At 35.8% G+C, this 13,730-nt stretch overlaps 1 protein-coding gene across 1 annotated transcript; it reads left to right on the top strand.

The window, feature by feature from the left end:
• Positions 1–10,808: 10,808 nt before the first annotated feature.
• Positions 10,809–12,830, top strand: LOC143236224 (SCAN domain-containing protein 3-like). Its single transcript, XM_076474502.1, has 2 exons — positions 10,809–11,255; positions 12,738–12,830. Exons 1-2 carry the CDS (start codon positions 10,809–10,811, stop codon positions 12,828–12,830), a joined length of 540 nt encoding a protein of 179 aa, XP_076330617.1.
• Positions 12,831–13,730: the final 900 nt, after the last annotated feature.

Raw genomic sequence — 13,730 nt, 5'->3', positions numbered from 1 at the left:
TATCTCCAATACACATTGCATAGTTTTGAGCTTGTGGTACGCAACAGAACCACATTTGGCTATCTCTTTAAATATGGTGTAATATTTTCAAAATTATTAATGCAGGAAATCATTTAAGTAGACGCTTTATCTCCCCGATATCGTGCACATAAGATATGTGCTCAATAACTAGCAGTTAACAGATTCTTTTGCGCGAAAGAGAAAGCTGCTTTTTTCTGTTTGCAAATCATATAAGAGTTAGGCTATCGCGCCTTAGCACTTGGTTCACAGTAGAGGAAAATCATAAGCGCGAGCTGTGTTCATGCACAAACTTGGCTTTGTTAGTGCTGTTACATTTCACATTTAAAACACCAGGATTACCTCTGTAAGAGGCCCAGCATAGCCAGGTGGTTAAGGTACTCGACTCATAATCTGAGGGTCGCTGGTTCGAATCCCCGTAACACCAAACATGCTCGCACTTTCAGCCGTGGTGGCATTATAATGTTACGGGTAATCCCACTATTCGTTGGTAAAAGAGTAGCCCAAGAGTTGGCGGTGAATGGTGAAGACTAATTACCTTCCCTCTAGTCTTACACTACAAAAGTAGGGATGGCTAGCGCGGATACCCCTCGTATAGCTTTGCGCAAAATTCAAACCAAACAAACCTTTGTAAGACAGTTAATGGAAGGTTTTGTATTATTGATTTAAACTTCATCAGTACTTGAAATAAAGATTTATGACATCTAAAACAAAAAGCAAATTAAAACAGCCGTTTAATTAATGAAAATTCATAAAATAACCGATAGCAACGAAAACGTATATATCCTTTAACAACGATAGATGAATGGAATAGTCTTTAGTTTAAGAAATAAAAAGCAATGGGCAACTACACCCACAATTATAATAGTAAATAGTCCGATGTGGCTTTGCTATGATAAAACACACACACGCACACAATTGTAAAACTAAATAATAAGAAAGGGGTAAAGAAGTGAATAAAATATGAGCATTAAAAGAAGTGAAAGTCCTTAAGCTTGAAAGCGTTTTACTTTGAACTTCAGGAAGAAATGTGAGCTCTCACCCATTAAGAAAGGAACAGTCTAATGTAACAGTTAAACAACAATAAAATATTGTATGTTTAAATCAAAAAAAATTTAAAATTGAAAAAAGACCAGCAACAAACAATACACAGAAAGATCAAACACTTACTCAAACTACAATCAATATAAAATTTTGAAAAGTATATATATATGTATGAAAAAAATCAAACCATTTAGGTTATGACAAAAATAAACTACGTGAATAATAATCATAAGAAAAACTTTAAATTCTGCTTCATTTCACACAATTGTGTATGCAATCGAGCAAGAGTGCATTAAACATACAAAAATAAAAAAGAAACATATGCACATGCAAAACGTAAAATCTTACTATTTACACACACTTATATACATGAAAAAGCCATGACATGTCAGTATAAACAATAATGACCTGAATTTGTAGGCTATCCACTTTAAAAGCAAAATATTAGATTGAGTTCAATTAGATCTGTATAAACTTTAATAGCTGATTTAGTTTATGCTAAAGTTTAGAATTGTAGATTGGTTTACATGGAGCATACTTATCTGGTAAGAGACTGAATAAAGGTTTCAGCACCTTGCTTATCAGCTTGATGCATAAAACAAAACATTCGCTTTTTTTTTATGCGTTTCATTTGCGTATTTTTAAATAAATATTATTGTTATTTTACATTATATGGATTCACCTCTTTCGTCTTGACGATTTAAGTTAGAAATTGTAGAGATGATCAGTCACGAATTTATAGTCTAACATTTTTCAAACCTCCAGTCTGCGGACTCTAACCGTCCTTTCTTCAGAGAAGCCATGTAATGGGGAATAACATGGAGCTCCAAAGAAGAAATAATGTAAAATTTTGCTTCCGTGACTGAGGATATCTGTATTTCATTAAACTTCATTCTCTTTGAGATGACCAGTTAAACTCACAAATGCTCCATATTGTATACCAGTCTGAGTAAACATGGAGTTATATCTCTCTTAAGGAAACCAGGTGTACGAGCTAAAGGGGCTGAGCTTGGTAATAAAGTTAATGGGCTGCAATACCTTTGACTAAGTTTAAAATCAGTATAAGATCTCAAAATACCAAAGATTGCTGAGGCATTTACAACCAAGGGAGTCTCAAACTGAAGTGGGATCTTTATAAGGCCCCAAGATGGTCACCAATCAGAATAGTTAATCCTCAGCTCTGGTCAAGGCCACTCAGAAGACAGAGAGAATATGTATCATTAATGAACAAGTTTCACAAATAAGAACTGCTTTGTTAGAAACTGAGATGGTGAGTGTTAATAGATGACACCACTACTGATTGATAAAGATACAAAGGAAGCAACACATCAACAAGCTAAAAGTTAGGTATACAGTGCAGTTGGTTGGAAAATTTTACCAACACAAACTGTCTTACCAGGAGGTGAGATATTAATCCCTAATGAAAAGTCGGAAATGAGGCAGGAAAGGACAGGTAAGAGTCTGGAATGAATATATTTAAGGACAGGAAGTTGTAAGGGGTGGCTTTACAGCTGCGGTCATTTGCTGAGATGATGATATTGATCTTCTGATTACTTTGTTAAAATAAAACGTCATCTAGGGTGGCTATTTGGTCGAAAGACCAAAGATTAAAGATGCATTATAGCCCTTGGCTTTCAACCTGAGAGCTGTGGTTGTCCAACAAAATATGTAGACAGCATTATGCAAAAAAACACTTTATTAACATAGCTAGGAAGTTTACGTATTTCACATATAACTAACCAAAATTACCTAGTAGTCTAAATCATTAAATAATAATGTGAGATTTTGTCTGTTTGTTTAAAATTAAGCACAAAGCTATACAATGGTCTCTCTGTGCTTTGTCCACCACGAGTATCGAAACCCGGTTTTCAGCGTTGTGAGACACCAGAATCAAAGAACGGAGGTCAATGTGTGAGATGCTATGCATACATTTCTTTGTATTATTATCACTTGATTATGGCAGCTAATAATGTTGAAAGTTGAGAAACCAGTGACAAAAAGAGCTTTGATACCAGTTGCTTTTTGACTTTAAAAAATTTGCTTTGCAAAATGGCGATCCAACATTTCATAAAAATGTGTTCTATTATATGAGTAATGTCCTGATTTTGCTATGTGGTTTTCAAGAAAACATTAATGTGTATAATTTAAGTAGTTATCATTTAAATGGCAGAGCTATCCGGGTTCATCCATGATGTTTGTGCTGCAGCAAATGCATCCATTACCTCTTCTCATAGTTTGTTCTGGAATGCGAGGCCAGTGCTGATTCTATAGTTGTGAGGTGCTGGGACAAACTATATTTATCTTGGCTAGTAGCAAGAGAATGCAGAAAGGTTGATAGTAAGCAACACATGGTGCTATTCAGTCTCTGGAAACTAAAAGAGCCTGAGTTGGGTCTGGCCATAGACTTCAAAGTGAGGGATTGAGCAATTGGCTTTCGGAATATGCCGAAGAAGGTTGGTATGTGCCCGTGAAACTATACAGCAGGATTATGGAGTTCATGGTTGATAACGAAGCTGTCCACACCTAATGATTGCTTATGAATCAGAAAGGCAAAGTAAAACATACACTCTGGCCAGTCAACACTAGTTTTGTTTTGACAAATGGTATACACCTAGATGTGGAGAGAAATACATCTTCAAATACACCTGGGTCATTTGAACCATATGATAAAAGTATCAGTAGCAAGTTTCAGTTCTGATGTCAGCATATAGAAAATGCACGTACCGCTGAAGATTGCAGCCACCTTTGTCTGTGCAACAGGTGAACTGAATATACATAAAAAAACATATATTGCTTGGTAAAACTAATCCAGAGACAGTTGAAAGTGGTTCAGCACATTAGACTTGGTCTTTAGATATTGGCAAGTCAAAGTGGATGATAGAGTAAAACTACACTTTGCACTTAAGATGTGTTGTTTGAATTCAGAGTCATGTAATTCAACCTAGGTGATACTACAATCACTTTCGAGAGGTTGATGACGTTTAAGCCAAAACGGCTGTAGAAAAAAGAAATGCCTGGTATATATATTCGATATCTCGGTATTTGAACAAGTGTTTGAGTCTGTTGTTGCTAACTTGTCCATGATTTCGCAGCAGATGAGGACAAAGGAATTAAGATTGAAACTTGGGAAGTATATGCTGATGTGCAAATAATTAGAACTTCTTGACATTATAGGTTAGAAGGCTTTTCAAGCGATCATGCAAAGATTGTAGTAGTTAAAGGTTGGCTTTGTTTGTTTGTTTGTTTTGGAATTTCCCACAAAGCTACTCGAGGGCTATCTGTGCTAGCCGTCCCTAATTTAGCAGTGTAAGACTAGAGGGAAGGCAGCTAGTCATCACCACCCACCGCCAACTCTTGGGCTACTCTTTTATATTGACATTTTGTTACCAAGTTTTCATAGTTGCTACACCGATGTAATGAACGTTTTAGAGAACCAAAGAGTGCTAGCAATAGTGGATTTAGCGCGATGTTATTGCAGGTGTTGAATGAAAACACCTTTCACAGTTATGGTATTCGTGAAGCACAACTATCTATGTGGAAGAAATTTTACAGGAATTGCAGAAATAGGAAATGATCATACTTCAGTATTTGATAGTGCAGTGTGGAAATACTTATTAATCATATTGATTAATGTTCAAACCATACCCATTTGTTGAATTCCCTCACCTGGAACAGTGTGCCAAAATGAAAAAAAAAAAAACCTATCTTGGCTATAACACTGTAGAATGGATTTACAAAATCATTTTTAAGAAGCTCCAAGATGAGAAACTGCATGACTCTTTAACTAGCTTGAGCATTCCTTGCCATCCAAAAAGAAAGTATTTAACCAGTAAAAACTGAAGAACTGAGCATTGGTGCAACCAGTATTAAACACATGTAAGAGCAGTCAGAGATTCAGTAACGTGTTATACCAACTCTATCAATTATCAAGATTTGGTGCTCAACTTGTGCTACAAGTAGTATTCTTACCATTGTGAAATCAAATTATTCATGATTATGTATATTGCAAAAACTGAATATCGCCAGGGTATGACTAAACTATTTCAAACATCTGACTCTGAAGTTTTAACTGTGACATTGATTGCTTGTTTCAGCACAAGTTGTTGGTTTTCTTTCAATAAAATAGTCTTTTATATGATTGGTTCCTTCCCAGAGACCAAACAAGATAACTGATATATGCTTTTTGCAACTGATTACTTCATCAAATGGGCCAATGTGTATCCACTGGCTGATACTTCAGCAACATCTAGTGCATCAGAGTCATGAATAACATGTTTTGGAGCTCATGAAGAATTTCCACAAATAAAGAAAGTAATTTCAATAGCCATTTGCTCTCCGAGTCGTTCATAGTGTTGGATATGATCAGGGGCGTAGATTTTGTACACCCGATGGGGGGGATGATTTTTGCAACCACTTATGTGGACTGTTCAATTTGCAAATTGGTAATCTCTGATTACGTGAACCTGAAACCTGTAAACATGCAGTCACAGAGTAATCTTGTTGCCACGATACTTGCATGTATACTTAGGCCTACTGACTGATACGAACTACCGCTTAGATAGAAAAGCTTAGAAGCACGCCTATATTAAAGATGTACATTTCGGCTACTGAAAAAGCCTACATCTAGGCCTAATTATGTAATTCGATTGGTAAGAACACGAGAATCACAAGAACAAACACACAATTTGTAGGCTAGTGATGCAATAAAACAATTCAACAGACCAAACTGTAGGGGGGATGATTGTGTGCACCATACCCCCCACCTAAAATGAAGGGGGGGATGTATACCCCCATTCCCCAGGATCTACGCCCCTCGATATGATGAATATATATACTCTACTCATCACTCCTAGTTAGATGGGTCCATCATGGGCAGGTGGTTAAGGCATTCAACTCGTAATCCGAGGGTCGCGGGTTCGAATCCGCGTCAAACCAAACATGCTCACCCTTTCAGCCGTGGGGGCGTTATATAGTTACGGTCAATCCCACTATTCGTTAGTAAAAGTGTAGCCCAAGAGTTGGCAGTGAGTGGTGATGACTAGCTGCCTTCCCTCTAGTCTTACACTGCTAAATTAGGGACGGCTAGTGCAGATAGTCCTTGAGTAGCTTTGAGCGAAATTCAAAACAAACCAAACAGTCCTAGTTAGATGGTTTGGCAGATTAGGTGACACAGTGGATACCTGCAAAGTGAGTTAACGTTGGTCAGACTGAGTGGGGAGAACATCTGCTGCATATCATGGTACACCATGCAAAAAGCAAACTGATTCAACGTTTGCCATATTTGGAAGAAATGTAATGCAGGTTCGTCCACCATGGATTCGCTTGTACACAAAAAAATAAAAGCAACCAGTTATTTGCTGCACAAGGAAAATTCAGTTACGCGCATTTCACCCAACTCGCAAACACATGAGCTCTCTATATCGGGTCAATTTGACCATCTCGTAAACATAAAAAAAATAAATGTATATTACTCCTTGTTTCTTTTTATAATTGCCTCAAGTTGTGACATGAAACTACTTTTATTTATCCCAAGTAGCTTTGGGATCGTAACAGTATACACTGATTTATAATTATATTTTATAATTGAAGTAAGTAATGCACAAAATAACAGAGACTAATAACATACAAAAACCATGTAGTTTCCTGTAAATCTTAAAATTTTCTGGCTTTCTAAATATGCGACAAGAGAAGTTACAAATTCATTCCAGCTAGTCGTTATCCTTTCCACGAGAATAAACCGTGTATTATAAGTGAAATTGACATCCATCTGTTAAGAAAACAACGTAACATGATACATTATTTAATAGATGCGAACACTGACATTATTGTGGTTATAAGAAATATATAATTAAACGTTAGAGGGAACTATTAACAAATTTTTAAAGAGAGAATGTGACAGGAGGAGTCTGCTTTTCTACTTGACAGTTCTGCAACCAAATATAATTAAAGGCGATAAAATCCATCGTTTGTCTGAGTAATGATGATTTTATAGTGGGTAATTTACGTTTCATTTCATTGTTACTCGGGGGTGGTTGATAAAAGCGAGAACAGTTGATACCAAGATAAAATGTATCACGTGTTTGACATTAAGGGAAATTAAGGTTTTAAAAAATATTGCCTTATAGAATTAAGAAAATTAATATTCTATTCTGTTAAAATGTGTAGTATTAAGTTAGAAGTTATACTGTACTAATTGCTATAGCATAAACAAAATATAGTTTAATAAACATTTTGAAAATAAGACACAAAAATCTTGTGGCATGCGTAGTAAAAGATAGCCGTTATAATAGAAATAAATAGTCTTCAGCTCACTCCATTCTACAATGTGTCGTAATGATCGAGATAAGCTTAGTGTCGTGTAATCAATTTATGCTTTTCCATTTCTTGCTTTTCATTATTACCCTTAGACCCTTATTACCAACACGGGGTAAAGCATCTCCAAGTGCTATTGAGGCAGAGAAAAGCCGCAAAGTTGTGACGTTAACTAAGAGAACATTAGATCTTTGGTAAGTTACAAAGCGGGATGAGTGTAGCATCCATAGATTTGGAATGTGGTGTGAATAAATCTACTAAACGTATAAGTGAAAAGAAAATCCGTGCAAGTGTTTAAACGTCTGTCCTTGTTAGTGCTAATGTTTCTCTAGTACCTAAGAGGAATCCATTTATGGAAAAATAATGGAGAAATTAATTATTCTGTAGATCAGTGAACTGTACGAAAAATGTTCTGTTGTTGATCCCGTAGCTATATGCATGAAAGCATGTAGTTTGTACGAAAAAATGGTCTTCAGTGAGGATGGACGTAGTGTGAATGCTAGCGAGTGTCAGACAAGTAAAGGATGGTTTCCCAAATTTAGGCAATGCTTCAATATGCATAATATCAAGCTGGAAGATGAAGCTGGAACAGCTTATAGCAATGCAGCTACACAGTTCAAACCATGGTTTCTTGAATTCATTAAGAAAAAGGATATGCCACTCAATAGCTGCTTAATGCAGATGAGAGAGGACTATTTTATAAGATGGACAACAGGACATACATCACCAAGGAATAGAAGGTAGCATTGGAGTTTAAAGATAGATTCACTTAGTTTTTTGTTGATTTTTTTTCGGAAATGCATCGAATGATTTTAAATGCAAGTCTGTGTTTGTGTATCACTCCACAAACCCACGCGCATTAAAATACAAGAATAAGCGACATTTGCTTGTTGTTTGGTGTTCAAATAAAAAAAACCTGGGCAACTAAGATGCTATTCAAATGACTGGTTGCAAAATCATTTTGTTGCTGAGGTTAAAGAACACCTGGCGAAGAAGAACCTCAACTTTAATTTATTCTAGTTTTGGATAATGCTCCTGTCTATGACCTTGACACATTGCAATTCAGCCATCTTGATGTGGAAATGATATTTTTACTTCACAATATCATGCTCATTCTGCATCCGGTGTTTTCAAAATTGTAACCAAATTTTGGAAAACTTGTAACATTGAAAACTGTATCGATATCACCGAAATGTCATGGAACGAGGTGAACGAATCGGCCACAAAAATTTAATACTTCTCTCCATTACGGGATCCATGTCTACATCCATTTATGCGATCTCATCTCCTTTATACAGGAAACTAGATCGCATAAATGGATGTAGACATGGATCCCGTAATGGAGAGAAGTATTAAATTTAAAAGATTATTTAATGACGTTCTAGTACACTTCAGAGAAATCTTGAAGGTTTTGTGGAGGAAATCCAAACAGCCGAAAACTACTGACTTTATGAAGCTCAAGTCAGCCGATATAATGTCTTCTGTTCACATCCTATCGACTTCTACTATTGCTTCATTGGCATTTGAAGCCGACTTTTCAGACGGTTCTTCGGCCTTAAACGAATCTCTCAGCCTCCAAATTTCTTATCACTACCATCGTAAGTCTTCCTCTCGTCAACGAAAGTCCTTCGTTTTCGTCGTTCATATGGTGAGTGCTGCAATAAAATGCAAGACTATATTACTTCATTTAACACATTTTCATTTACAGGTGCGGAATATCACACGTAAATGTTATTATGCTTATGATTTTATATTTTTAGCTTGTATACAATACTGTATCGGCAAAACGTTTTATTTATGTGCAAAAATTTTCATTGGAGACTTAACACGGCTGTATTCCCATATCTCTATTAATCCCACGAGTAATTAAGTTCCTCTAACACAGATGTACCCAACATGGTTTGTTCGTGGAACGTATTCCCCGTGTGTAGGATGGTCCATTGTAATTTTTTCCTGTGCATGCGATGTATTGGCTACTTCCTAACAAGTGAATGTACATAAGTTTCTGCGCTAGGAACTGAGAAATGCTGTTTTACAACAGAAGAGTCTATAGTTAAAAAAAGTTAAAGGAAGTGTTTTAGCTTGGTGACTCAATTTGTTTGTAGTATGTACTTCTAGCATGGAAGTAACTTAGCTCCTACGAAACTGACACCCATCTAGTACTTCATCAAGTTGATCACCCGATATGCGAGGCGCTGCCTTAATTCACTGCATGTAATTACATACTAATAAGCTGAAACCAAACATTTACGACAAGCCTCTGATCCCTACCATGAACATAAATTGAATGTTGACTCTGACGCATTTGTGGAAGACAATAATACGTCGAAAACTCATCATCTCTGATACTAAGACAGAGAAGAGTGTTGTAAGTACTTATCTGATTTTGTGGTATAGGATGGAATCAAGTATTTTCTACTCCCTTGGTTTAATAAGTAATTTTTCTGGAATCTGTATTTCTGTTCAAACCAATTAACTCCAAAAGCGTTTGTCACAGATGCATTAAGGATGAAGAAATGATTTTAGTATATAGTAGGATTAAGGGTTTGGTTTGTGAATTATTTGCATATTTTTGTTTTGTTTTCAGTTAAGCTCACAGTAATACTATTTTATATATATATTTAGTACTTAAAATTTGGCTTGTTTGCTTCATTTAGTTTTAGTGAAAACAAAATGAATAAGTATATATGCAAAAACGGCTCGTTTGAGTTGAGAAAATATTTTACGTAGAAGAGCGAACAACGTTTCGACCTTCGTCGGTCTTTGTGAACCTGACGATGACCGAAGAAGGTCGAAACGTTGTTCGCTCTTCTATGTAAAATATTTTCTCAACCCAAACGAGCCGTTTTTGCACATATATTTCTCTACAAGTGGGTTTCTCGACATCACTGAAAATGAATAAGTAGTTTTATTACATGTATGGATTGTTCCATATATTGTTTCACAAAATCACTTTGTAATAATAATTAACACATTGTTCAATATAAACTGCAAACGTTTGTAAGAATTTCAAACAGCTAAATTTGATTACTTATATAAAATATTGCTTTATTGCATTTTGAGTATACATAAATAATCATCTGAACTTATATTACAAATATCTTTTAAAAGACCAAATATCTGCAAGCTAAATCATGCAAACATCTTTCAAAAATCGTATCTCAACAATATGATGCGAGATTAAATTTTATGGTATCAGACATGACAGACAAAATTATTGTTGACAAGCCTTACGTAGAATCCATTGATATACATATAACAGGCAATACTTAAATGCTTAAAATATCATATGGAGATGCGTGCCACTCGGGATTTCCGAGCATCTAGACTAGGATTTCCAACAGGTGAAGGTCTATTGAAAAATAACCTACTTTAATAGTATTGTTTTTTTGTAGTGAAGATATGGAAAATTCTGACTTGCGAGATAAAAATGCATGAAAGCTCCAACTGAAAGCCAGACATCTGCTTTGAATGATTCGTACATTGTTTTTCTTGAACTTGCAAGAGCAAAGAAACCTTTTATTGATGACAGTTTAGTAAAGAAATGTGCTGTTGAAATGGCAAAGGCGTTTGGGAATGCCAAAATTGCTGAGAAATTTGAATCAGTGCAGCTTTCCAACCAAACCATACAAAGAAGGGTCACTGATATGGGAGAGCAATCAGAAAACTCACTTATTAGATTGGTTGAAAAAAGTACTTATTTCTCACTTTGTATTGACGAAAGTACTGATCAAGCAGATGTAAGTCAGCTGATAATATTTGTACGCATTATTCATGAAGATTTTTCAACGAAAGAGGAATTATTGAATACATGTGTTCTTCGTGGGACCACAAAAGGAAAGAATACCTTCGAGGCAGTGAAAACTTTCTTCAAACATGTGGTCAGCTATCGGTCAGTTACGTCTTTTTTATCTTTGTGAACCTGACGATGACCGAAGAAGGTCGAAACATTGTTTACTCCTCTACATAAAATTTTTCTCAACTTATACCAAGCCATTTTATACATACATATTTTTATCTACAAGTGGGTTTTCTCGTCATCACGGATTATTGTTTTTATGTTAGTTTGTATTTCAATTGCGATGGTAGATACTTCCCGTACCGCAGTATTAGATGTATCTTCCAAATCGTCTTCATTTTCCGAGTTTTCGGTAGAATTTGATAACTTAATAATATTTATTCGAGCTTTACATTTTATTCTAATGTTACTGTCTATCTCTACCGTCGTTAGTTGTTTTTTGTTTGCTTCCTTACAATGCAGCATTAGGGGTAAATAGTTTATGTTACTTAAGCCTAATTTAGTATTCGGTTTTAGGTCACCTACATAACGAGACTTACTTTGTTTTATTCTTGGGGCGCTTGTTGGTTCCGGGTCTTGGATTTCTACTTTCGACGTCATTTCGTCGTTTCCCTTGATAGTTTATACATTTAAAAATGGCTGGTATGGGTAGATGAAGGTCGAAACGTTGTTCGCTCCTCTACTAGTGTTTTCTCTATCCATTCCAGCCGCTTTTAAATATATAATTTTCTCTACAAGTGGGTTTTCTCGTCATCACCAATTCCTTGGTAGTTTGTTCCGGCATCTTAACAGGATCGGCCCGCAAACTCACCGACGAGGTCTAGCTTAAAGGTCTCTGTTGTTTTGAGTGTTTATTCTTTTTTCCTGTCTTACCCTTTTGTATCAGTTTATTGGTGAGTCGCCCAGATATACGATTTAATTCAATAGACTATAGAGGAGCCCGCAATAAGTTCACATGTCTTAAGAGCCTTGAAAATCTCTGCCTATCTTGTCTCTCGCCAATAACGCAATCTCCAGTAAACTTTGATGGCGTCTTATAGTTAGGGTTTGTTATTTAATATAACTTTGGGCCAGAGTATGACACCGTACTCAGGCCCGTTTCAGGGCAGTGTTCATGTATTGTCGTGAAAAAGTTTTTTTTTTTATCGCAACAGAAATGAAATTTACAAGTTTGTTTTGAATTTCGCGCAAAGCTACACGAGGGCTATCTGCGCTAGCCGTCCCTAATTTACAAGACAAAAATCAAATGAAATATTATCCTGCATGGTAACTGAACATAAAACACATTGGAATTAGAAACACTAATACAGTAATATTACATAAAATAGCAATAAATATTTAAGGTAAGGGAAATAATAAAGCATTTAAATCAAATAGAATGATATAACTGTTAACATGAGATTAAACATCACAATCTGAAATTCAGAATGTAAAATAAAACTAGAGAAGTGTAATACTTAGGTGTCGAAGAAGCCATGGATGGAAAAAGGGTAAACCATAAGACTGTCCATTGCTTTACTCAATCTTTTTTTAAATATTTATAATACGTATTTTATTCGTTTAGATGGCTGCTCCTTCGAGCACACATTCTTCTGGCTTAACTAGCAAGATTCTTGGTTTTCGTGTTCACAACTCTGATTTTCAAATTTATATATGACAACACAGGCCTGTATTTATTGCTTTAAGTGAGACTGTGCACGTTTCATCAACACAGGGCACTAGGTAGCTCCAGCCCTAGTAGAAATACCTCCAGAAACACAGTTGGGAGTTCTCTACGACTATGGTCAAAGTTGATTGCCACGATACAGACTATGTAACATTTTCACATTCTGGGTGGCTAACACACCTTTTTATTTGTGGGAACAGTACCCCATTGTTGTAACATGACGTGGTATGATAGTTGAGGGCACTATGGTCGTTGGAGATATGTTGGCAGTGAGTCGAGATCAGGGATTTCCAACTTAAGAGTGCCCGAGGGCCGCAACTATATTCACGAGTCTAGTGGAGGAAAGCATTCTATTTTTGTCAAATTAGGGCTTGTTGGTGTATTACGTAATGCAAAATAAAGAGTAAATAGATCCATGGTAGGGTTAATTTATGTCATTTCAACATGGTCAAATGAGCTACGATTAGGGAAGAAGTTAATCTGAATGTGACTTACTTTACTCTACATGATATTTGTGAAGAAAAATGTAGTTCATTGTGAAAATAAAAGGAAAATGTGATTTAAACATGTTCAATTACGTAATAGATAAATTTAATGAAAAAATGCATATAAATGAAACTAGAATAGCAAACATATCTATGATATTTAAGATAGGAAGGACATAAAATTTTCAATGTGAACTTTGAGGTAACTCAGCAGCACAGACCAAAGCGGCTACGTCGACATTTGTTGCTAGTTTCAGGAGGTGAAGCAGAGATGAATCCGTGAAGCGACTTCTGTTGTGGTTCTTAATGAATTTCATCGTGGAGAACACACATTTGCATATGTATGTGCAACCAAACATTGATGTCATTTTTTGTTTGAAAGCATGCAGATTTGGAAATCGATTTT

Source organism: Tachypleus tridentatus, chromosome 13 (assembly GCF_004210375.1).
Source record: "Tachypleus tridentatus isolate NWPU-2018 chromosome 13, ASM421037v1, whole genome shotgun sequence".
Taxonomy (NCBI): domain Eukaryota; kingdom Metazoa; phylum Arthropoda; class Merostomata; order Xiphosura; family Limulidae; genus Tachypleus; species Tachypleus tridentatus.
Note: the sequence above shows the minus strand (reverse complement) of the source record. Positions and strands in the feature narration are given on the sequence as shown.

What these genes read in the sequence shown, in the direction of transcription:
- LOC143236224 (XM_076474502.1), top strand. Translation starts at nt 10,809, where the DNA reads ATGAAAGCTCCAACTGAAAGCCAGACATCTGCTTTGAATGATTCGTAC. An exon ending in AAACTTTCTTCAAACATGTG is followed by an intron (nt 11,256 to 12,737) that starts GTCAGCTATCGG and finishes TTATTCGTTTAG; the next exon opens with ATGGCTGCTCCTTCGAGCAC.